We start from the raw sequence: 24659 nt of genomic DNA on the forward strand, positions 1-24659 counted from the left end.
GCTTTTTTTTTACTTTTAACTATAAATACCATATATTAGAAAACATGAACTTGCTGCTTTGCTTTGAAATGCCGACAGTTAGTATTGCAGGAAGAGAATGGGAACCAAGCTGATGCATAAATTGTTAATAGCTCTCTGCATGACACATAATCTCAAGGGTAGAATTACATTCTGGACGTAACTAGCCTATGTTTTTTCCCAGTACAAACTCTTGCAAAAGAAATTAAAAGGTTGTTAAAGGGAAGGATATCACATTAGCTTGGACGTAAAGCTCTAATGTCAATACCCTCCTTTGAAGAACTAAGTTTGAAAGATGAAGACTGTCTTTCACCTATTGAGTCACAAGCCACAGACACTGAGTCTGACCAAGAATTGGAGTCCGATGGTGAGTTTCTGAAATTGTTTTTGTTTTTGAAAGAGCTTTCACTGCTATGAAACAATAGACTTATGGGCTGCCTTTCAGGTTAGTCTCAATACATTCGAAAATTATTTTACAAAAATAATTTATTATTGTAACTAAGTACAAAAGTGGAACTGTGCTCCAAATTTTATTTCAAGTGTTTATATTAGGTTGAAGATGAAGATTAAGACCAATAAATAGAAATGTTTTCACACAGAAATGTATTTTGGCTTACATCAGTGTTTCTCAATTCCAGTCCTCAGGCCCCCCTGCCTGTTTTAGGTGTTTCCCTTCTGTTACACACCTGGATTGAATCTACAGGTGATTAACAGGCTTTTGCAGCACTTGATGGTCATGCAATCATTTGAATCAGCTGTTCGGGAATAGAGGCACATCTAAAACATGCAGAGCAGGGGGGCCTGAGGACTGGAATTGAGAAGCACTGGCTTACATAATCATGGGGAAGATATTTCACTGACACTCACCCCAAAGAGGAGAAAGCCACAAAAGTTATTGCTGTGGAATTGCTGCATCCAAGCATTTTGCTGAAATGTCAAGAGGAAGGAAAAAGTGTGTTAGAAAAAATTTTCACAAACAATGGAGATTTACAAATATTCACAAGGCATGGGCTGCATCTGGGCTACAACTGTTACAGTTCCATAGTGCACAGATACAGTAATTCATACAAAAGGAGCTCCTACCAAAAATTAAAAGCACTATACATTACTTAGATGTACTACAGAAGTCGGGCATTTATCTATTAAAGATTATAATTTTTGGAAAAAGAAATAAAAGAAGAAAAAAGAATGTTATTAACTGTAAGCTGAAATAAACAACACTAACTGAAATAAAAAGTCAAACAAGACTATAGAAATTGCGAATTTTACTTTTCACTGTCATTTGTGGAAAATTAATTTAAGATGTACCTGAATATATTAAAGAAAAAACATCCACATTTTCAAAGGTGCTCCTGAGTGACAGTCTTCACATGAAAGGGGTTGCTGGTACTTACTGTGTACATTTCATTTAAACTCAGGGAAAAAGAAATTCATCAAACACATGTCTGTTGCTGAGGTGTACATGGAGGCCTGCAAACTGGTGGGTGTGGTTCCAGTTTCCCACTTCATTCGAAACCATAGCTCCCCAACAATGACACTCACCTATGATGGCCTCGGACCGTTAGGTTGCAAAGCACTCGCTATTGCTTTGGTGGTGAGTTCAAAATGAAATTTCACATTGTCACAAAGTTTTTGAAAAGATAAATCTGATGAGCTGCATTTATTCCAGTCTGATGTGCACATCAGGACTCTTGAGCTGGCCTATAATGATATTCAAGCTGAGGGGGTAAAATATCTGGCAGAGCTGCTGAGGGCTAACTTTACCATCCAGCATCTGGTATGTAAAAATTCAAAAACTAACCACTAGAGGGTACAAAAAAGAAAGAAAGAAAAAAAAAGAATTTCTTAAAACAATTAGTTTTTGTTTCAGGATTTATCCAACAATCATGTGAAATCTGAAGGAGCTGAACATGTAGCTAAAATGTTGATGGACAGCATTTCTTTAAAGTCCATTAAACTTTCAGGTAATTTGGACTTACATTAATTCGTGTGTATTTTTGTTGGGGGCTTATGTGAAAGGAAACATTTCTACGACTAATATTGAGAGAAAGTTTATTAATTTACTAATTTAGCACTTTATTTATTGTCAGGAAATGGATTCGCAGATGATGATGCTAAGCATTTCACAGAAGCACTGTCAGTAAGTTGGGAATAAATGAATAAAACAAATTTTTGGTTCTTTATTAAAATGATCACATTGCGTTCACATCTGCTTTTAGACCAATTCCAGAATAAAGGATCTGGACCTGAGTCATAATAAGTTTTGTGGAAAAGGAGGAGAATATCTGGGACAGCTGCTGGGTATGGTAAAGTACGGTATATGTGTCTAATTTATAGTGGTTAGAAAGTTGACAAGAATACAGAAAAGAAATCCCACTAACTTCAACAGCAAACAACGAAGGCGTGGAAGTTCTGGATCTCAGCTGGAATCACCTTAGAATGAAAGGGGCTGTGGCTTTTTCTGCTGGTCTTAAGGTTTGACTAAATAACAAACAGCATTTCCTTTCTGATCAACCATTATAAAAGATCTTATTCCATTTTATATTTCTAGGTGAATACGATGCTGAAACATCTCGACTTATCGTGGAACGGTTTTGGAAATGAGGGAGCCTTAGCCATGGGAGAGGCCCTAAAATTCAACAACACTCTGGTGCATCTAAATCTCAGCAACAACTGCATCACCAATGAAGGAGTCAGTATGCTCTGCAGAGGTCTGGATTACAATGAAACGCTACGAGTCCTCCTGGTGGGTTATCTGACTGGGTTAATTTGGCCAGATTGGAGATGCACTGTAAGATGATGTTTTGTTCCTTTACTCCTGCAGCTGGCTTATAACGCTGTAACAGTAGAGGGAGCTCTTGCCCTGGTAAATGTGGTGAAGAACACACCAAAAACGGCTCTGGAGCAGATCAACATATGTGTGAGTGATTCCGACTCTTTTATGTTAGATGACCTAATAAGATTTACATTTAGAGAAATTTTCAAAAGAATTCATAACCCTTGATTATTATTATTATTATTATTATTATTATTATTATTATTATTATGTCTTTTTTAAAATTAGGTTACAGCTACAAACTTCAGTGTTCAGTTATATTTTTTTAATAAACATAAAAAAATTAAGGCCCTAAAATTTGACAACTTAATTTAGCAATTAACTGACAGGTGAAGCTGAATTCTTTGCACTGGGTTTTATTTTGGAATATCAGAATAAAGTGCACAACACATTTCTCAGATTTTTAAAAAAGAATTTCAAGACTTTATCAGCTTCATACCACTTCACATCTATGCATTACTTTGTGTTGTTCTATTAAATAAAACACCCATGGAATCCATGCAATTTTGTGGCTGTAGCATATGTGAAGGGTGCTGTACTTTATGTGGCGTATTAGCTTAGCAGAAAAGGTTTAGGTTCAAGTTAATGAAGTAAATGAAAATCACACACAAAATACATTTCTGTTCATTGTGTCTTTCGTCTGAACAGAATGTTCTGGTGAATGAGAACTTTGTGAATCTTTTGGAACTGACGTGTCAGGAGCATCCTGGTTTGGATGTGCAGTATGAAGGGGTCGGAGGTTTTGTAGCTCAAAAACCACCCAAACGCATTGATCCAATGAAAGTCATTCAGGTTGGCTGCAGTTTGTTTTAAATAAGAGTCTCTACAAACTTTGCATGATATTACTTTTTGAAAAAGTATGTTAATTTAAAACGTAACAAAAATACATATTTTGATGCTACTAAAATCATTAAAGCCCTTTCTCCTATTATTTCTGGCAGGATTATCTTGATAAACGTAAACTGCGTTTATGGGACTTCTTTCGGAATATTGACAAAGATGGCACCATGCGAGTACCTGTCACTGACTTCAGGAAAGCAGTTCAGGTTTCCAAGCCCATTACGTAATAAATCACATGCAACAATAATGTGGCAGATTCATAAATTTTTGTCCAACAGCCTTCAGTTATACTTCATTTTGCTTAGAGCAGGTAGACCTTTCTTGTATTTAAATGGATTGAGCAGCAGTTTGCTTGGCTTTCTGAAAGCTTTTTCTGATATAATCCCATTTAAACATTGTTGGTTGAAACTGAAAATGGTACATTGAAAGACATTTGAAAAGTCAGGCAAATCTATGCATTAAATGATTGCAGTGAATTTAGTCTCTTTTGGAGTAATGCATCAGATAATGAAATATGCTCCTGATATCTCCTTATAACATTTGTGTGTGTGTGTGTGAAACTTTTAGCAATCAAGCATTCCTTTGAGTCGATTTCAGATCGAGGAGCTGATTCACAGACTTGATCGGGGCCGAACGGGAATGGTAGATTACAGGTGAGGTTATCCTACCCTGATTATGTTCACTGACAGGCTTTATTGACTGTGTAACAGTGTGTAGATGTCTGTGCAATAATGAGGTTTATTGCTGTTTGAAGACAACATGATTTAGATATGAAATATAAATGACATCACCTGACATCGCATGTTGACATGCAAAAGTATCTGCTCCCGTGGAGGTTTTTCACATTCAATTTATCTGCCCAGAGCCAGTCCAAGATTATATGAGGCCCTAAACAGAATTCAATTTGTGGGTCCCTCCTTTATTTGAACCCAACTACCATCACAACATTACTAATTTGTGGACAATAAATATCTCTAGAGATCAAAAATAAAAATAAACTAAAAAAAATTACATTGTGCAATGCAGTGTGAATGGTGTAAGGTGAATATTTTTTGTGAAAATTGTAGAGGGGTAGTTAGATTGTTTTTAATGTATTTAATCTTTCTTTCAGGGGACTGGCAGATACAAGAAAACAGATGGTGAGAGATCACCGTCGTCAGCTGAAGAAGGTGGAGTCCCGCCAGAAGAAAGAAAAGCAGAAGAGTGACCGTATACTGAAGACCTTCCAGACGGCAGTGGAAGCTGTCACGCCTCACAGCTCCATGATCTTCTCCCCAGGAGGCGCCAAGGAAGATTCAGGTGGCCCCCAGCCCTTTTCTGCTACCCCTCTCAGTTCCTGGCACCACATCGTCATGTCAAACAGCAGTCGCTACTCTGTCACTAATATGAGCGGCGACCATGTTCATCTGCCCATGTTGGGAGGAACCTCCCCTTACCGTCCCACCAGTTCTCCAGCGATGCGGTCCTACTCTCAGCCCAACCTCCTGGTTGCCTCCCCCAACTCTCCAACAAGCAAATCCATCTCTGCTCAGGGCGTTCGCTCCGATCTAGAGACGGATTACAGCAAGCTAAGTCCTACTGGCAACAGCCTGACCAGGTCCAGGCCTGCTCTAAACACACAGCAGCTAGAGAGTAAGGCAACAACTAAGAAATTAAAGAAACGAAAAGTGAAGAAGCACGGTGTCAAAGACTCACAGAATCCAACAAAAAGCATCAAATAACACTGGCTGTGTAATAATAAAAATCTTTTAATAAAGCTAGAAAAATTTGCATTGTACAATGTAGTGTGAATGCTGTAAGCTAAATATTTTTTATGAAAATTGCAGATGCATAAGAAGTCAGGTTAGCAGAAATGCGAGAAATAGGCAGAAGCAGAAGAATGAAGCAAAAGCCTGCAAAATGTAAATAGAAATACTGAAGGAGTGAAAACTTTCAGTGAATGCAAAAATCCCAGTATTACAAATTTGTTCAGAATACTCTTTACAAAGTTCATTGTAAGGTAACAACAGTTTATAGGCTACAATAAGCTAAAGGCTGAAGCTAGCTGAAATACAAATGATAGCGTCTAGGACTAGCATCTTGACCTTCAGCATTCACACTAAATATGAAGTCTTACTGAATTTCTTTGATAGTCTGCTTTATTCTGTGAAAAGTATTTCCCTGTTACAAATTTAGTCAGTTTGGGATTTCTGTCATAGTTAAATGTATCAGGTTATATAAAAATGTTGATTTCAGGCAAAGACAACCATAAGTATATACAGAATGGAGTTTTAAAATAGTCTTAAAATACAGCCATATACATAGCATTTTCTTAATCTATTGCTCTATATTCATATAGAGCAATTTATGTCTTCTAATATTTCCATGTCTTGATTTACTTTTGTTGATTTAATTGTGTCTTCTTTCTTGGTTTTTTGAGTTCAACTAGTATTTGAGTTTTAAATTGGAATCATATTTAATGCACTTTATGAATAAACTTGAATATTTATTCAACAATATCTATTCTTTTTTTTTTTTTTACTTTTACTGTATGTACACTATTCATGACCTCCTCTATGGGACACCAACACATGCACAGGGATAATTTTCTGCAAACATCTGGCTATTTATTATCCGGGTGATAAACTTGACAAGAGGTGCATATTCTGTCACCAGCCTGGGACAACAATGCTGTGAACTGTGGCAGGTGTTGCATCCAGGAGTACCTATAGGAATAGGCTATATAAATGGTGGAGAACAAGCCACCACAACCATAACGACACAGACTGCAAAATGATCAAGACTCTAATACTCTCAGCGTTGCTGAGCTCCACTATAGCCATGGGGGTATGTATGGCAGGACTTTGAAATAATTTTTTGTACATTCCTTGATTTAGACATGTGCTGATCACTGTTTCCTCCAATCTTCATCTCAGGGTGTTGGCCTGTGGAGTGCAGAGAGTTTAAGGAATGAGACAGGAGGTGAGGAGAGGTGCACCTGCAATGCCTTCCTGCCCAGTTTAACCTTTCCTGTCGGTGATTTGGTGGTGGTGGAGCAGACCGCTGATGAGATCTCAAACAAGCTGAAACTGGAGATGGGCAAGGTACTAAGGAACATGTGTGATGTGTTAACCAGGGCCTTGTGAAAGTATTCACATCTCAAATGTTAATGTATTTAGTTTGGATTTTATAAGCTAAACCAACTCCAAGGAGAGCTTATTGTGAACTGGAAGGATAAGGAGACAACCTTTTCAAAGATTTTTACAAATATAAATATGAAGAGTGTGGTGGTCAGATAACTGGAAGAAAACATGTCAGAGGATGCAAAAGACTTGAGATTGTGGTAAAGGTTCATCCAAGCTGGACAATACAGCCAGAGCTACAAAGTTATGCCCAAATCAAAATCCATTACTAAATCAAACTGAGAATGAGAGTCAAGATTTTAACATTTCAATTTACAGGTACACTTTATCCAGACTTAGAGCTTGATTTATTTTGCAAAACGAATGGACAAAGACTTGGGTTTAGATGTACAAAGCTGGTAAAAACATAACTAAAAGGATTTGCAGCTGTTATTATTTTAAATTAGGTGTATGAATACTTTTGCAAGGCATTGTAACTTATTAGTGATGTAGAAGAAGAATCCCTAAATTTGCACTGACATCTGTTATTTTCAGGTGGAGGACTATGAACTTAAGATTACACAGTACACAGAAAAGATCATAAAGCTGACGGTGAAAATCGAAACAATGGAAAAGAATCCTGATGACTACAATGAAGCTGACTTTGAAGAGATAAATGTGCAGATTAAACAAGTAGAGGCTCTGATTGTAGAGCTGCAACTCTCCATCAATGCTTCGGTCGCTGTCTTTGAGTCCCTGCATGTACAGGTGAGTCATCAGCCGTAGACACACAGAAGGTCACCTGGAAAAAAATTAAGTCTTTGACTAACACAAAAGCATGTGTTATCTTACAGGTAACTGTCATGTTGGTCACCCTGGACAGACTGGAGAAGACTTATGACAAGAATTTGGTGCTTTCAACTCGCAGAGAGTACTTAGAGGTGCAGTTTCAGCTCGAGGAATGTGAGAGACGCCACCAGGAGCTCTTCAACCCCAACATCGGTGAGCTGATTCACACAATCACATGAGATGGAAACAATCACTAAACTCATATAACTGACTGTTCTCTTTCTCCTCAGGTTCTTGTGCTAACTCTGGCCTACTGAGGGTCAGCAAGCCTGTGGTGAGCCATCTGAATGCCCAACTAAGTGCCGGCTACTATTATGGAGGCTGGGGGAAAGATTCAAACCCTATTTCTGACAGAGAGTCCATGTACTGGTACGCTGGTTACTCTACCACTTCCATGACGAACATCCAGTTCTACACTAACTACAAGAACCTTATTCTGAGAACCCCTTTTCTCCATCACACCCTGTCCAGTAGTTGGTATGGCACCGGGAACAACATTATAATGCGTGATAACACTCTGTATTATCAGATAAATAGCCCATTTGGACTAGCTAAACTGAATTTTACCACCATGAAATATGAGTCCAGGGTGGTTCCCAAGGCCTCCTCCAGGTTCTCATACAGCAGCTCCGCCAATCAGAACTTTGACTTTGCTGCAGATGAAACAGGATTGTGGGTGACCTACGCTACTGAAGAGTCCGGGGGTCGGGTGGTCATAGCTAGAATAAACGAGGCCTCCTTTGGGATTGAGGAGGAATGGCTGACCAGTGTTTATAAGCCAGGTGTTACTAATGCCTTCATGATCTGTGGTGTTTTTTACGCAGTCAGAACAGTGGACACCCTAACTGAAGAGATATTTTACAAGTACAACACTAAAACTAAACAGGAAAGCTACATTAGTATTACCTTTGAGAGGTTTCAAAACAGGTATACAAACTTGGATTATAATCCTACTGACCAGAAGCTCTACATGTACAATGATGGTTACTATGTGAGCTACCATCTCTGGTTTAACAACACAGTTGAAGCCACAGTGGCGCCACTGGTGTTACTGGTGACTTAAACAACTTTCTCTCCTTGATAGAGAAATGTGATATGAATGATTAATGAATTTCTTTTTCTCCTTTTTCTTGTACCATCCCTTTTCTTGACTGCTAATAAACGATTTGAAGCATGCAAAAGGTGTTGTGTCATTTGGTTATTCAACTGTTTATCGGTTTTCTGCTAGAAGTAAGACAAATAATTTATAAAATTAAATCAAAATCAAATGAAACCAAATAAATGTTCTGTAATTGAAATTTTATGTACTGTCAACAACACTTATGCAACAGTTTAAAGTGTAAGTTAAAGTCTGCTGTGAAAGAAAAAGAAATTTGTACTGTGAATGTTGACCAACACATATCAATAGAAACCTTCAAAGCATAAAATTTGTCTTAATTTCAAGACAGTGTCAGTGTCCTTTGATTTTGTTCTTTTCCTGGATCTCTTTGGCAAACAAAAATCCTCTTTAAAAGATTATCAAAGAAATATTATACTAATATTATAACCATTTTCTTTTCAAATTTTCTTCAGGAAAGCTGTTAAATTCACTTCCGACCTTGCATCATAGATATTCACACCTTTTCTAAAATCCCTTAATGTTTCTCCCACTAAGTAAGTTTTTTTTTCTGCATCATATGTCTATAGGATTTTTTAATGTGATATAATCTCAGTTGGGGAGTATCAAAAGTCAGTAGTTACATCAATTAGGACTTTTTTGTGTATAGTCATCAAAAATTAGATTTTATCTTTTCAAACTTTACATGAAAATTTGTATTTGTATATTTCATCAAAAATCAATCTATACAATCAATATATAACATTAAAGACTACATTTTGAAGGGATTTTGATAGTAAGTAAATCAACAAATATAGAAATGAAATTATACATTTGAGCAAATTTGAAAAAACTATTTAATAGCCATAAATAGTGCCTCAACAAAATGTCAAAGGTCAGTTGTTTCTTTGCCATTAGTACATTTTAGCAGCATGTATGCGACTTTGATTGACAGCCCTAAGACCCTCTTACTCGCTCTGATTGTTTGCTTTTGGTTGGGACAAATTGGGAGAGGTGCATTTCTTTAGATGGCAATAGTAGCTTAGGGAGGAAGTGGAGGAGCCTGATCTTTACACAGATTATCTGTCTCACACTGTCATGACGTGTTGGCAGTTTTAACAAATATGTAAAAAAAAAAAAAAAAAAAAAACATTCTTGGAAAAATTTGATACTGTAGCTTTAAAGACAAAAAGGAGTCAAATTTACCAATAATACCCAACTATACCAGCTAAAATGAAATATAAATTAATATTTAAAGCATCTGATGGCGTTTAATCATTTCTAATTTAGCTGAAGTTACAGGATCCCATTTTTGCACACCATCAGCCCCTGAATACAGAAACAGATTTGATGTTGCTGAAATGTGCTTTTAAAATAGACTTGAATGATTGACTGATTTGCTTGGGAACAAAAAACATGTCAAAGTTTATTATGTTTAAAATGGCATTACTTTTGAATCCCTTTTTGCAATTAAATCTAGCTGTGCACAAATAAAGTTATGCAATACATTAAAGTTATACAGTGAACAAAATGTTTTATTTTTCTTTCTCTGAGTTACATTTTGGAAATTGCAAATTGAACCACACATTTAAAAAAAAAAAGCTAAGCACTGACAATCCTCCAAGCTGAAACTTTCTGAGGTGATGCTTCAATAAACAGACCATAAAAAGTTTTAGCTGTCATTCGCTCTCCATGTTCAGTTCAAACCTTGCGCTGGCAAAAAACCACCTGACTCAGAAAGCAAACAAGAACACTATCACTATCTATGACTAGAAATGAACTAATGCTGTCTAAACACGCCTTTGCTCCAACAAATACAAATACTCAGTTCAATGAAGGAATCATAAAAAGTGCTTTATGATGTTACCACATGTGGTGATTTTCTCATCCACATCCTATTTGGGTCTTATACTCTGGATTCCCAAGACTTTACTGCATTGTGTGTAAACAAAGACGATCACAGGCTGCTTGTAAATGAGCATCTGCTTGATTGCTGAATCCGTTAATAACCATGTGAAAAGAGAAGGTGTTCGCAATGATCTGATATAAGCAGTCTTTAAAAACTCCAACAAAGTCTGAAAAGACATTTGAGAGGTGAGGTGAGTCATGATGCTGTTGGTTCTAGTTCTGCTCCTCAGCGCTTCTAGTCCTGCTTTGGCCTGGATTGTAAGTAGTCTTTATTTCTATGACGTCTTCATGGCATAATTTGTGGTTATTCTAATAAATGTAAATTTCAAATTCATTTTTAGCCAGTGCAAGACTGGGAGTCTGGAAATGTGACGACTTCTGTGGATTCATCTGGTCAGTGCATCTGCCATGTTTTTCTCCCTGACACCACCTTCCCCGCAGACCGTGTTGAGCACATGCAGCAAGTCAGCAAAGATCTGATCCTGGAGGTTGAAATCCAGAAGAATATGGTGTGTGTTAGGGATAGGATGAAGAATAAAAACTAGAAACGTGCAATATGATTAAATCATGTTATAGCTGCTCTTGTCTTTTTCAGATGGTGAAGTACAAGGGCAAACTGGTGATTTATCTTGAAGAACTGAAGCAACTGGAGGCAAGATTGGCCATCCTGGAAAGCAGTCCTGATGATTATATCAAACTGGATTTTGAGATGCTCAGGATTGAACTCAGAGAGTTTGAGATGCTGGTGTCTCAGCTCAAAGACTCGCTCAACTCTTCTTCACCCCTGTTCAACAGTCTGTACATTGAGGTAAAACACAAATTGTACAAATCTTCTTAGATTCTCAGGATACATAAATATTGAATCCTGTAGCATCTTACAAATAAATCTACAACAGTATTGGACATTGGATTACAACCAGCAACCTTTGTATTGAAATACAACTCCTTTCAAGACTTGACACCCTTTGGTAGAGTTCCTTCCCACATGCAATAGTTTTCTTACTATTCTGTCTCCAGATCCACAACATGACGCTCCTTGTGAACCAGCTGGAGACTTATGACAAGAGCAACCTGGAGGTGATCCGACATCAGTTTGCCAAGCTGCAGATGAAACTAGAGGAGTGTCAGAAGGACCAAGATATAATCAAACCAGATATCGGTAAGAGGGCTGCCTAACAGGATCGATAACAATTTGTACTTCAACAGCTAAAAATGCATCTTTGTAAATAATAACATTATTGATTCAGAAAAAGTTCATCATATTGCTGTTATTATATATACGTATATCGAGATATATTTTAACCACCCATTTCCATTAGTTTTGACAGTTATTGCTTGCAGCTCATGAAAAGTCAAGTTTCAGTTCCTTAGAAAATTAAAATATTATCTAAAGTATGATCAAATTAAAAATAATTTTTAATGCAGTGTCCAGCAGGAGAGAAAGAGATAAAGGTAATTGCTGAGGAGACTGGCAGTTCTCAAAGTGTAGATTCAAAGTTTAAGTTGAATGGAAGGAAAACTGTGTAAAAAAGTTTACAAACAGCAGGGACAATTACTGGCTGCTTTTAAAGCAACCTGGACAATCTTTAGGCCTCATCATTGTCACTTCCATGCCATGGCACATGAAGCAGGATTTCATCTAAGAGATACTCATTAATGAAAGAGTTTCTCTTGCGTGTCCTACATTTTTCAGTAGAGCAATTCTGTTAAAACTCCATTCATAGTGGCTCTACTGAAAATTTAAATATTCTTAGAATTGTTTTTTTTACTGTAACAGTAATGATCAAATATCACACTACTTGATTTTCTGAAATAAACATTTTTTGATATTCTAATTTACTGAGATGGAGCAGCATTGCCAACATCCTTTGTGTTTTTTTTTCTTTTTCAGGAAGCTGCAATCACACGGGAATCTTAAGCTTCAGCAATCCATTGGTGGTGCAGTTCAATGCTCATCTCAGTTCAAGTTACATGTACGGTGGCTGGGGAAAAGACTCCAAGCCTATCCGAGGTTATGAGAACTTGCACTTCTACGGCGCGTACAGCAGTCCTGGAGGTGTCTATGACTTTTATTTTTACTCCAACTATGAAAATCTGCTCTTGAGGAAGAACTACAAACAAATTACCCTTCCTACTGAATGGGTGGGTGTTGGCAACAACTACATAGTGCATAGTAATTCAATTTACTACCAGCACAACACCCCTTTCAGCATGACCAAATTTAATCTGACCTCTTCAAAGTATGACTACAGAGTGATTTCTGACGCAAGCACAAGTTTCTCTTATGCTTACTCGGCCAGTCAGAACCTGGACTTTGCAGCTGATGAAACAGGATTGTGGGTAATTTATGCTTCGAATGAGAACAAGGGAAAAATTGTCATTGCTAAAATAAATGAAAACTCTTTTGGCATTGAGAATACGTGGCATACTGGTGTATACAAACAGTCAGCTGGCAATGCTTTCATGATCTGTGGAGTGATGTATGCCAGCAGGACGGTGGATATCAACACTGAGGAGATCTTCTATGCTTACGACACCAAGACCAAGCAAGAGAGAAACCTCAGCATCCAATTCAAGAAGTTCCAGAATTCATACAGCAACCTGGACTACAACCCCTCTGATCAGAAGCTCTACATGTTCAACGATGGCTATTATGTGTCATACAATGTGAAATTTAACAAAGAATGATTCAACATGGGTTCGATCCTTGTATTGTGATTGATATGAGTGATCTGCAGCCACTTTTAGTCCTTAGATCTCTATAAAACCTTTATAGATTTTCCCCTGCCATTTCCTGAATAAATCAAACTGAAGCATCCACATTTTGTCAGTTGTGTTCTGTATGTTATATATGACAGTATTAAGGGTTATGTTTTATGCCACAGGTAATATTGCAACTATATAGATCCAAAATGCATGACACATGATAATCAAATCAGAGGCGTCCAATGAAACAGTCTCTATCTAATGTGATAAACACATTGAAAAATATCTCTCTTGCTGATAATCTGCTGTGGTTGTTGTTTCTCAAGTAAATTCAGAAATGATAAATGTCTGTTCAAGTAAATTCGGAAATGATAAATGTCTGTTTTTGTTTAATTAAAGAGAAACGTCTTCATATGACACAAAAATAGTCGCTGAAGGATTCATTTAAGATTGATAATCCTTGTATTTTTGTGGATAAGGTTGCAGGATCAGATTTCAGAGTCATGCTGCTGTGCCTAACCCCCTTCTGTGAACCTGCCCTCCCCTAGGATGAATGTGTGGTTGGGGGTGACTCCTCTTTGTGCAGTTAATTGGAGCCTGACTCCCTCTGGTACTGAGCACCGATGCTGATATTTAAGTAGGATGGGGGGGGAGTAAATCCCACCTTTAAAGTCCACAGCAGAGAAAAGCCAAACATGGTAACTATTATTTCAAGTTAGCGGCGGGATTATAGGGTGAACACTGAACTCCATTGTTACAATAAATCAGAGCTGAAATGGCCTCTTCGGTCTATACACTCAAACAGCACTGTCTCTTTAAATCTTTCACCATCTATGATGAGGAGTGGGGGGAAGCGAGTGCCTTGTGTGAAATGGTACCCTTAAATGACATCATGCTCAGCCAATCAGCAGCCTCGGCTGAGCTCCCTCCTCCTCTCCTGCTCAGCAGGATGAGTATGTTCCTCCTGCTGATGATCCGGGTCGCTTCTGGTGCTGATGCTGCTGTTGGGTCGCAGAGTCCAGGCCATGCTTACATTATGGTAGGTACAGTCTGTCTTATATCTGCATGAACACTTGTCTTCTGTTGTTTTAGTGTAATTATGGATGATGATACATTGCTAGCTCACTGGCTGTGACAGATGATGGATACTGATGGAGGACACTTAAGATGGCTTTTTGTGTTTCCTTATGTCGCTGAAGATGTTCTGTTCTGATGACAGAGACGGAATGTCTGCATGTGAGATGCTAGAGGCTCAGTTGTAGTTAAAACATTGGGAGAAAACTGACATTATTTCATACAGTGCTCTTTTAGCTGTAGCCCACAATGCCATGCAGAGTGCCTTGCAAAAGTATTTCTGGCACTATGTCACATTTTGTTACACCTACAAGATTTAATAGATTTTAAGGTGACTGGCTAAAACCTAGTTGTGAATATTTATGAAGTGGATGCCTTTCATGTTTTGCAAATGAAAATGTGGGGTGCAAATTTGTTTAGGCCCTCTTAGTAAATACTTTGTGGAATCAAGTTTTACAAAAGTTTCAGCTCTAAGTCTTTTGGTGTATGTTTCTATTATTTTCGAACATTCAGAGACTAAATTCTTTTGTCATTGATTTGCAAAATAGCTCATGTTTGAAAAGTCTGGATGGATAGCATCTGTAAATATAAATTTTCTTGCTACATACTCTCAATTTCATTCAGGTCTGGACTTTGACTAGGCTGCTGGGTTTAGATTAAATTTGATTAGATATAAATCAATCTGTCAGTGGTCATATATTTAGTGTTTCCTGCTGGGAGATGAACATTTTATATAATACCCTCAAAAATACTCTGAGATTTGTTATTGTATCATGAAAAATATACGAAAATTTAAGTATATGAATATTGTGGCAAGGCAGTGTATGAAAGAGATCTCATGCATAATCTATTTCAAATGACTTGTGTATTACTGTGACTAGAAATTTATGTGGCTATGACGTGGCTCACATAGACCTGTATTTATTGCATGCTGTTAAATTGATGTGTAAGACGTGCATTAAACATTTCATAATGCTGATCTTACCCTAATCCATGTACATGTGTCATTTCTCTCTGTCTTTACATTTGCTCTTCTTTTTCTTTCTCTTCGTCCAAAATAGAAGACACATGTCTATTTTCACTTCCTGTTCTGCTTGAGATGTTAACCGTTTGTTTCCACTGGCTCAGATGATCATGCCTTGCAACACAGACCCGAGCCCTGATTTCTCTGGGGGCAGAAACACACAGAACACAGTGACAACAGAGAGAGATGTTTCTTACTGCTGATAAGAAGACGCAGGAGCAAAGGTGATGGCCAGTTTATGGTGATTGAATACTCTGTAAAAGCAGAACTTCTCTAATATATGTATACTTACAGTCGCGACACAGTCATTTTCAGTTTGGGTTTAATTAGATAGGTTGTTCATGTCTTAATGTGTCTGCACCAACGTCCAACTATCTGCGCTGTGAACAGGCCCATCTGGACCTTGAAAGACCCAGAAGAATCTCAGAAATGGCAAAGAGAGATTACCTGGTGGAAGCTGCCAAGCAGATCCGAATGGCTTTGGACAGTGAGGTCAACGAAGACTACGAGGCGGCCTTCAGTTACTACAAGAATGGAGTGGACTTATTGCTGAATGGAGTTCAGTGTGAGTAGACGGCATGAATCATTCAACCGGGGATAGGAATAGCCGGGTTTTCACAAGGCGGGCATGTGACAGTGACATAAAAAAGAGCAGGAAGTCAGAAGGCTAATGCTAAGCACAGGTTCATTTGCTGGTTAAGCTTTTTTCCCCACAGAGTAAGATTTAGGATCCACAGAGCTACAGGAATTATTTTTTTATTGGTAACACAACATTGCGCTTCTTCAATAGTGGACCCAAACAAAGATAGGAGGGAGGCTGTGAAGAGGAAAACAACCCAGTATCTGAAGCGAGCCGAAGAAATCTTTATAACCCATCTGCAGGATAACCTAGGAAAAGGAGGCACTCATTTAGGGGTAAGTTAACCATCTATAGTAGCTTATCAACAAAGAACTTGATGATAAGCTGCAGACACTCAGGTACTGCAAATAACTGCAGTATCTCTGCGTCTCATATTTCTTTAAAGCATAACGTTTGAAAACTTGACTTCATCACATTTAATTAAGGAATCTAAAACCCTTTACCGGGCTGCACCGTGGCGCAGTTGGTAGCACTGTTGCCTTGCAGCAAGAAGGTCCTGGGTTCGATTCCCGGCCGGGGTCTTTCTGCATGGAGTTTGCATGTTCTCCCTGTGCATGCGTGGGTTCTCTCCGGGTACTCCGGCTTCCTCCCATAGTCCAAAAACATGACTGTCAGGTCAATTGGTTTCTCTAAATTCTCCCTAGGTGTGAGTGTGTGTGTGCATGGTTGTTTGTCCTGTGTGTCTCTGTGTTGCCCTGCGACAGACTGGCGACCTGTCCAGGGTGTACCCCGCCTCTCGCCCGGAACGTAGCTGGAGATGGGCACCAGCAACCCTCCCGACCCCATTAGGGACAAGGGTGACCAGAAAATGGATGGATGGATGGAAAACCCTTTACCTAAATAGATTAAGCTAAGGGGAGCTGCAGACAGTCATAGACATATTTTGATGTGTGCAATATCCATCACTCATCCATTTTCTGTACACCCTTGTCTCTAGTGGGGTCAGGAGGGGTGCTGGTGCCTATCTCCAGCAAATGTTTCGGGCGAGAGGCAGGGTACACCCTGGACAGGTCACCAGTCTGTCGCAGGGCAATACAGAGACAGACAGGACAAAAAACCATGCACGCACTCACACTCACACCTAGGAAGAATTTAGAGAGACCAATTTACCTGACAGTCATGTTTTTGGACTGTGGGAGGAAATGTGTGAAATATCTTAACAGAAAATACACAGAATAAATTGAAATTAGGAAAGGCAAAATTATTTGTATAGCCTAATTCACTTACACGGCAACTGAAAGTGCAAAGCTATTTCAATCACATAATTTTTGCATTTAATCAAGCATTTCCATTGTCCAATCAAGGCATTGCTGTCTTATCTGTGGGTTTGATTCCCAGGGCTACAGCAGTCTGAGATTTCGCCCGATCCGACACCTGAGTTCTCCCGTAGAGGATCTGGAAATGTGTAAAGTGGTGGGAGTCAGCGATAAGGTAGGTACATAATCTCTCACTGTAAACCATTACAACAAAATTGGTTATTTAAATACTGTGATGTAGCTTTAAAATTTTGATTGACACCCCAGGCAAAGATGTGCAAAATAAAACTGAAATTATATTTAAGTACATTATGGGGGGAAACAACTCTCACATTAAATAATTATCTGTTTATTAAATCACTGGCTAATTAACAACCTTCCTTTGCCAACAGGACAGAAGAAGTTTGTTTGTGTATCTACTGAACCTTGTCTTTTGATTTAACTGTGTATTTTGGTTACCAATCTGATAAAATACTACCTGAAAGTCCCCTTTTAAGTGTTCTGGTAAAGGCCACCAGATTTCTTTTATTTCGATCTGTGTGGTGCTTTAGAGAGTCCTTGAAGCCATTTTGTGCAACAAGGTTATGAGCCTTTGGAATAGTAATGGACCCACAGATACTCCAGTATACTTAACAGTGATGATGAAGGACCATCCTTTGTTTCACATCAGACCGACCTAAAGTGACTGTAACTGAAAAGCCCAATTCTGCTCTCATCTCACCATATAAAAAATTGACCTTTATTGTTAAAGCATAAAGGTTTGCAGAATTTTCTTTTTTTAAATCTGCCCAACTTGAATTGAAAGTTCTCTTGTTTTTCCCTTTTTAAGAGTAATAGAGTGAGAATGGTCACTGTATTGGTAGTAATTATTCAAAGTGCAAATAAATGAAGCACCAACAATTTTGGAACAGTTATTATTTAATACAGAAATGAAGTTATGTCTTTTCCACAGGGCCAAAAACTCTGAAGGGGAGCTGTAGCTTGACATAATGAAGTTTTAAATTATCCACTGCATTTTACCGTGATTAAAAAAAAAAAATATATATATATATATATATATATATATATATATATATATACAGTACGGCAATAATTTACCTGCTTTTCTATGTAAGCTTGAGAATGTTGTATTTTTTATTTCAAAGGTCCTGATTGTGCAAAGCATGGTCAACAAAGAGACGTTTGTTGTAAAGGTAAGGATGCTCTACAGAATTAAAAGCCAATAATTGATCACATCCACTTCAATATGCTACATAAAACCTACATATTCATTTTCTAGCATCGTTCCGCTGACTATTGGACACGATGAGAGGTTTTTACCTGGCAGCAGGCCTGTTCCTGTAATCAAAGCAGTCGATGGAAACTGTCTCCATCCTTTCTCCATCATCATTTCTCAGCATCAATCTGCCAGAGAGCTCTCATGATTTTAGACAGTGAAGTGCATCTTAAATTTCAGCTAAAGTAATATTTACAATGCCCTACAAAAGTATTAATACCTTTGTCATTTTCCTTATTTTCATACAACCAAAACTTCAGAGTATTTCATTGTTGTTTCATGTGACAGGCCAACACAAAGCTGTGCATAATTATGAGGTGGAAGGAAAATAACACATGGTTTCAACGTTCTTTGCAATTATTGATCTTTAAAGTGTCACCTAACATTTGTATTGAACCTCTTTATGCTCATTCCCCTTTAGTGCAACCAATTGCCTTCAGAGGTCACTTAAATATTAAAAAGACTCCACCTATGTGTAATTTAAACTCAGTAGAACTACAGCTGTTCTGTGAAGACTTCAGAGGTAAAGTCAGGTAAAGTCAGAAACAAAGTCCAATGTGGAATCTGTGGCAAAAGTTGAAAATTGATGTTCACTTTTAAACTTTCTGTTGATAAAACAAATGAAAACCATGTCTCTATTTCCTTCCTCTTCACAACTATGCACTATCTTGTATCATCCACTATTCCAATGCAACACATTGAACTCTGTGGTTGTAATGTAACACAATGTGAAAAGCTCAAGTGGTTTTAATACCTTGACAAGACGCAGGTGTCAAACACTTCCAAAGTCATGAGCCAGAACGTATCTCAGAATAATTCTCTAAATAAATCATTACATGTGTGCGCTTTCACAGAGCCTTGTCAAATCTAGCTGGGAGAGCAGAGACCAAACAACCATTATTCCTCAAGGTGTGCCCTACATGGTGAAGCTGCTACGGTATTATGTCAGTGAGGATGCTGTGTACCTGCATCTGGAGCATATCAAGGGTAAAGTGGCTACATCTGGCCGTGTATTTCTTACAAGAAACATCAAAAACATAAAGGAAAACTATTTGTCTTTTCTTAGGTGGGAGGCTTTTCTCCAAGTTGCACAAACTTAGAAGTGAGAAAGCCAGGGAACACCCAGACCCATGCTTCATCTCTGGGCAGCACAATGTCAAGCTGAAGACAAGCCACACTTCACCTGCAATCAGCGGAGACTACCAGCAAAACAGCAGGAGCACAGCAGCGATTCCACACAAACTGACCGACGAGAGACCGGATACAGACTTCCCAAACTCATGGGACGAGACTCAGCAGCGACTGGAAAGCTGCGGGACTCACTCCTACATAGAGGAGACAGGTTGTCTCCAGAACACTCGATCGGCCGCGTCATTTTACACCAAGCTGGATCAGCAGACGCTGATCTCCGGCCTCACAAGGACACAGGTCAACACCCACATCCATCCACCAGCCCCTAGTTTGTGTTTGCATTCCAACGAAGCTCAGGAAAAGCCAGCTCTTCCTCTCTCTTGTGCCCGTGTCAGCCAAGCTCTCGATGTCATGTCAGAACTCCATAAAAAAAAGGCTGGGATGGGTCTCATAGAGTGCAGTACAGACTTCGAGGCAGCCTGGAAAGCTGCAGACCCAGCACACAGCTATAACAACACCAACCTCTATGCAGTGACTGGCAATAATTTGCAAAGAGCAACACCTCAGACAAATCAGATCTTGTTTAAAAGAACAGAACCTCCTAAAAGTCAAAAAGACGCTATGAGTTCCTCTCCTGCAATTCTGCATCTCCCTCTCCATTGCCAAACCCAAATCCGTGGCAGGGCATCATGGGAAACTAATGGCTCTCATCAGGGATCTTTTGTTGCTGAAAGTTCTGAAGAGATAAATGCAGAGTCGAAGGAAGAAAGCAGTCCCCTTGTAGAAGAAAGAAATGGAATGATAGTCATCAGGAGTACGGACAGAGCAGTACTTTCTGACCATGCGGACACAACCATCATCTCTGAAAGTTCATGTGACTTTCCTGCTTCTCTTTTCCACGGAAGCGTTAATACACAGGTTAAGTCATCAGGAGCATGTCAAAAAAGAGAAAATTGTCCCAGAGGTGAAAAACAGGGTATAGAAGTGGCATGTGAGGTAGTGAGTCCTGGAGGGAAGAACCTAAAAGCAGGATCATACGTAAGCTGGTTCTCTCCTGACCCATTGGGAGCCACATCCCACAGCGACAGAAAAAACCTGGAGGGATCAGAGAAGCACGAAGAAGACCAGATCATTGAGGTGGACGGCTGGTGTCACCTGCCGCGCTTTCCTGCCAAGACCTCCAGGCCTGCAGAGAAGGCCTTACAGAGCTACTGGGGGCTTCCAGAAGGAGAGGTGCGTGTGTGGGGAGCGCAGATTCTGTTGGCCCTGGAGAGTCTACACGAGCAAGGCATCTTGTGTCGGGATCTCAACCCGAGGAACATTTTGCTCACCGGCAACGGTGAGACCAACAAGTCTTCACACCCCTGTCAAATGACCAGGTTTAAGTGATGTAAAAAATGAGACCAAGATAAATTATTTCAGAACTTTCCCTAACTTTAATGTGACCTTTGATATGTGCAACACAATTGAAAAGCAAACTGTGGGCATAATATTTTTAGTGAAGCCCGTGTTGATTCTTTTATTTGCCCACTCTTGTTTAGAAAACATCTTAAACTCACACCAGCCTTGAATATCTTGCAACAGACATTAAATCAGAAACAGGTTTGATCTCTGGCTGGGACATTGCAAAACTTTAATCTCCAGTTCTTGTTTTTTCAATTAAATTCTTACAATTATAGGATACATTAAACAAGGAAAACATTTCTGAGAAGTAATCACCTGAGTCTCACTGTTTACATCCTAATAATGAGGCGTTATAATAGGGGTGCGTAAACTTGAATGTCCGCTTCAAGCCTGCACAAAATGTAATGTGAAGTTTAACTAAGTGACATGTTTTCACAGGAAAGGTGTGTTTGACATTTTTCAGCCAGTGGAGTGAGGTTCAGTCAGAGATTAGCTCCAAAGCCATGGAGCAGATGTACTGTGCTCCAGGTAAACACACACATCACCTCAAGCTCCAGTCTCCTTAGTCTACCCTGCCATCTAGTGGCAACAAGTCAGTGGTACTGGAGTTTTCTGAAGGAACGTTAAACATGAACATAACTAAACCCAGTTCAATGTGCATTCCCAGAAATCGGAGGAGTGTCGAGGATTACAGAGGCTTGTGACTGGTGGAGTCTCGGGGCTTTGCTCTTTGAACTTCTAACAGGAATGGTGAGATGAACGTAATAAAAGTAGTGAAACTGGTTTCCGTAGCAGTTCCACATGCCATGATGAAGCTAAAGATCTTCCCTGCTCCTCCAGCCCCTTTGGCAGCTCCATCCAGCGGGAATCCATTCCCACACCCAGCTGCTCATCCCCAACCACCTAAGTGCTGCAGCTGCGTCCCTGCTCACTGAGGTTAGAGTTCACAGTGCCTCACAAAAGTATTCACACCCCACCACAAACATTGATCTGTTTTGGGACTATAACACAGAGAAGTAGATTCCTGCTTTTAACATTTAGGGACTTAAATATTTGATCATTTTTTCAGTAATTTTAAAGTCTTGCCATAGATTCAGATCTGGATTTGACTAGACCATTTCAACATAAATATGCTTTCATCAAAACCATTTTCAACTCTGACTATGTTTGGTGTTGTTGTCTGCCCCAGTTCAAAATGCTGCACCACCTCTACTGTTATCTTCAACCTTCCAGCTCAGAGTTTAAGTTTAAACTACATGAACAGTTTTGTAAGATTCTACAAAAAAAAGTGTGTAACTGAATCTTTTTTCTCTATAGCTACTTCAGTTTGATGCAGGTTATCGCTTGGGTTCTGGAGGTGGAGGAGTAAGCGACATCAAATGCCACCCCTTCTTCAGCGGTGTCTCCTGGAAAGCTCTGTCCTGCTAGCAGACCTCCCATCATTTGTGCCATACTGGACTTTAAAACAAACAGATCAGCTGGATTGAAACATCCTGCAATTTTACAGGAGCTTCCCAAAGAAAAAGTTAAACAAAGGTTGGGGATACCCAGTGCCTTGCAAAAGTATTCATACCACTTGACTTTTGTCACATTACAAACATCATTTCACTGGAATGTGAATGTGACACAAAGTAGCACAGTTTCCAAAAAAAATTACAAGATTTTAATCTGTGAATATCAAGTGCACTGATGTTTATCTCCCTGAAGTGAATACTTATAACCATCTTTATTCTATAAACATATGGAAAATAGGCTTTGATCAAAACATGGAGTACCTGGGTCCAGTCTTCCAAGAACTACTATCAGGACACTTTTCACACCATTAACTTTTCCCAAAAACCCCCCCCTAAATCAAAATATTTAATTCCCTCATCAACATGTCATTTAGCTCTGCACAGGTTTGGTAACAAAGTATGTGTGACGGAGGAGCCGTCACGAGCCGGGACTTAATTATGAGTCCGTGTCAGCATGCAAGCACGCCCGCACACCCCTACACACACAAACGTATACATAATCGTTAACTGTCTTTTTGTTCCAGCTTAAACTGACGTGGCTCATCGTGGGTGCACACGTGGTGTTCCTGCTTCAGTTAACAAATGAAGCCTAATCTGTTATTTTCAGCTTCAAACTTTTTGCTGGTTCTATTTTCAAGCAGGGTTGTTTCCAGGAGGAACATGATGACATAGTGATGTCATCAGAACGTACTGAGTGTTTTCTATTAAATTGAGTATTGTATTTTTGATCGCAAGTTTATTTATTTATATTTTTTTCCCCTTGGTATTTGTTACTGTGTATACCTTAAGAGTTTACTTGAGTTATAAGCAATTTTTTTTAGTTGTTTTTGCATATTTGTTCTTTCTGTAGGCGGAGCCTGTGGCTTTAAAAGCAGGGCTCTGCTCCACAAGGAGTCAGTCTGTGGCTAGACTCAAGTCACCTTGAAGGTGATGCACTGAAGTCATTTTTGTTTGTCCAAGTTATAATAGAACCCCATCACAGTGTGTGTTTGATTCGGGTGTGTTGGAGAAAGGATTTATCTAAAATATGCCTCACAGTAATTATCAAGGACCGGACTTGGCGCCCCTGATCTGAACCACTCCCTTGTGGCTCTGGATCCATTTACTGTTGTCCTGCTGAAAGGTGAACATTCACACCAATCTGAAATATTTTACACCTCTAACAAGTTTTCTTCCAGAATTATTCTGTGTTTAGCACCATCAATCTTCCCATCAACTCTGACCAGTTTTTCAGTCTAAGAGAAAGAAAAGCATCACCACAGCATGATGCTGCCACAACCATGAGGGGAAAAAATATCTTCTACCAGCCACATTTCTGTTAAACACTTATCTGTGTTGATTTTTCTCATGTATATTAATTTTTGGTTGTAATGTGGGAAAATGTGAAAAATCTGATGCTTTTCCAAGGCACTGTGTTCCATAAAGGAACAGATTTACTTTTTTCCCATGGGAACTCGGATGTGTTTTAATGCAATTTTGATAATTAAGTTTTACATGTCTTCATAATCGCCATGCATGTGAATAAAATCCCTTTTAAATCAAAATTGTGGATGGATTTTAATTGAAAATAGCAGGAAAATAACTGCTATTGTAACAATGAAATATCCCAGGATAAAGCAATCTATATATATTTTTTTTTTGCTTCAAGAGAACTAGACAAAAAATTAACTGAAATTTAAATGCTAATATCCACATTAAGAGCTGAGGAGGAAAGCAGCCAAAACATTGATTCCAGTTTTACAAACTTATCAATTTGTTCAGTTTTTCTTTTCCAAATAGTGGTCAATTACTATTTTAAAACCTACCATCAGCTTAAGTATTAATGTTTCTTTTAGGAAGTGATTTGTTAAACTTAGCGATTGCAGATTTGATTTTGCTTAAGGCTACAATCATGGCACATCAAATGATAATATTCATTTTTTGACCTGTACATTTTCCTTTCTAAAATAACTATAATCAGTATAATGCGGCCTATCTGGAAACACT

At 38.8% G+C, this 24659-nt stretch overlaps 4 protein-coding genes across 5 annotated transcripts; all 4 read left to right on the forward strand.

Annotated features, from left to right (window-relative positions):
- Positions 1-80: 80 nt before the first annotated feature.
- Positions 81-6145, forward strand: lrrc74a (leucine rich repeat containing 74A). Its single transcript, XM_027999901.1, has 13 exons — positions 81-385; positions 1437-1612; positions 1688-1795; positions 1889-1982; positions 2109-2158; positions 2238-2319; positions 2408-2493; positions 2570-2764; positions 2843-2938; positions 3503-3646; positions 3796-3900; positions 4262-4347; positions 4806-6145. The coding sequence occupies exons 1-13, from the start codon at positions 277-279 to the stop codon at positions 5413-5415; spliced, it is 1941 nt and encodes a 646-aa protein (XP_027855702.1). The 5' UTR covers positions 81-276; the 3' UTR covers positions 5416-6145.
- A 243-nt stretch (positions 6146-6388) lies between these two features.
- Positions 6389-8825, forward strand: olfm4.1 (olfactomedin 4, tandem duplicate 1). The gene is made up of 5 exons (XM_027999902.1): positions 6389-6520; positions 6610-6777; positions 7351-7563; positions 7650-7797; positions 7875-8825. Exons 1-5 carry the CDS (start codon positions 6467-6469, stop codon positions 8705-8707), a joined length of 1416 nt encoding a protein of 471 aa, XP_027855703.1. The 5' UTR covers positions 6389-6466; the 3' UTR covers positions 8708-8825.
- Positions 8826-10784: 1959 nt separating this feature from the next.
- On the forward strand, positions 10785-13468 carry olfm4.2 (olfactomedin 4, tandem duplicate 2). The gene is made up of 5 exons (XM_027999963.1): positions 10785-10906; positions 10990-11157; positions 11244-11456; positions 11666-11807; positions 12540-13468. Exons 1-5 carry the CDS (start codon positions 10847-10849, stop codon positions 13334-13336), a joined length of 1380 nt encoding a protein of 459 aa, XP_027855764.1. The 5' UTR covers positions 10785-10846; the 3' UTR covers positions 13337-13468.
- An 801-nt stretch (positions 13469-14269) lies between these two features.
- On the forward strand, positions 14270-24217 carry rps6kl1 (ribosomal protein S6 kinase-like 1). Of its 2 annotated transcripts, XM_028000587.1 has the most exons (12): positions 14270-14393; positions 15557-15676; positions 15843-16017; positions 16243-16367; positions 17431-17523; positions 18494-18541; positions 19479-19611; positions 19691-21094; positions 21598-21687; positions 21827-21909; positions 22000-22095; positions 22477-24217. In XM_028000587.1, exons 3-12 carry the CDS (start codon positions 15882-15884, stop codon positions 22585-22587), a joined length of 2319 nt encoding a protein of 772 aa, XP_027856388.1. In that variant the 5' UTR covers positions 14270-14393; positions 15557-15676; positions 15843-15881; the 3' UTR covers positions 22588-24217. The 2 variants fall into 2 exon arrangements, with proteins under 2 accessions (XP_027856388.1, XP_027856389.1); XM_028000588.1 differs by lacking the exons at positions 14270-14393; positions 15557-15676; positions 15843-16017; positions 16243-16367 and having other exon boundaries at positions 17468-17523; positions 18628-19611.
- Positions 24218-24659: the final 442 nt, after the last annotated feature.

Source organism: Xiphophorus couchianus, chromosome 19, assembly GCF_001444195.1.
Source record: "Xiphophorus couchianus chromosome 19, X_couchianus-1.0, whole genome shotgun sequence".
NCBI classification, from domain to species: domain Eukaryota; kingdom Metazoa; phylum Chordata; class Actinopteri; order Cyprinodontiformes; family Poeciliidae; genus Xiphophorus; species Xiphophorus couchianus.

Excerpts from the sequence above, each read along its gene's own strand:
- rps6kl1 (XM_028000587.1), top strand. The coding sequence starts at position 15,882 with ATGGCAAAGAGAGATTACCTGGTGGAAGCTGCCAAGCAGATCCGAATG. Across the intron at positions 17,524-18,493 it reads TGGTGGGAGTCAGCGATAAG|GTCCTGATTGTGCAAAGCAT; the intron begins GTAGGTACATAA and ends TTTATTTCAAAG. Across the intron at positions 21,095-21,597 it reads CATTTTGCTCACCGGCAACG|GAAAGGTGTGTTTGACATTT; the intron begins GTGAGACCAACA and ends ATGTTTTCACAG.
- olfm4.2 (XM_027999963.1), top strand. The coding sequence starts at position 10,847 with ATGATGCTGTTGGTTCTAGTTCTGCTCCTCAGCGCTTCTAGTCCTGCT. Across the intron at positions 11,158-11,243 it reads TTGAAATCCAGAAGAATATG|ATGGTGAAGTACAAGGGCAA; the intron begins GTGTGTGTTAGG and ends TGTCTTTTTCAG. Across the intron at positions 11,808-12,539 it reads TATAATCAAACCAGATATCG|GAAGCTGCAATCACACGGGA; the intron begins GTAAGAGGGCTG and ends TTTCTTTTTCAG.
- lrrc74a (XM_027999901.1), top strand. The coding sequence starts at position 277 with ATGTCAATACCCTCCTTTGAAGAACTAAGTTTGAAAGATGAAGACTGT. Across the intron at positions 1,613-1,687 it reads CACTCGCTATTGCTTTGGTG|TCTGATGTGCACATCAGGAC; the intron begins GTGAGTTCAAAA and ends CATTTATTCCAG. Across the intron at positions 2,320-2,407 it reads ATATCTGGGACAGCTGCTGG|CAAACAACGAAGGCGTGGAA; the intron begins GTATGGTAAAGT and ends TAACTTCAACAG.
- olfm4.1 (XM_027999902.1), top strand. The coding sequence starts at position 6,467 with ATGATCAAGACTCTAATACTCTCAGCGTTGCTGAGCTCCACTATAGCC. Across the intron at positions 7,564-7,649 it reads TTGAGTCCCTGCATGTACAG|GTAACTGTCATGTTGGTCAC; the intron begins GTGAGTCATCAG and ends GTTATCTTACAG. Across the intron at positions 7,798-7,874 it reads GCTCTTCAACCCCAACATCG|GTTCTTGTGCTAACTCTGGC; the intron begins GTGAGCTGATTC and ends CTTTCTCCTCAG.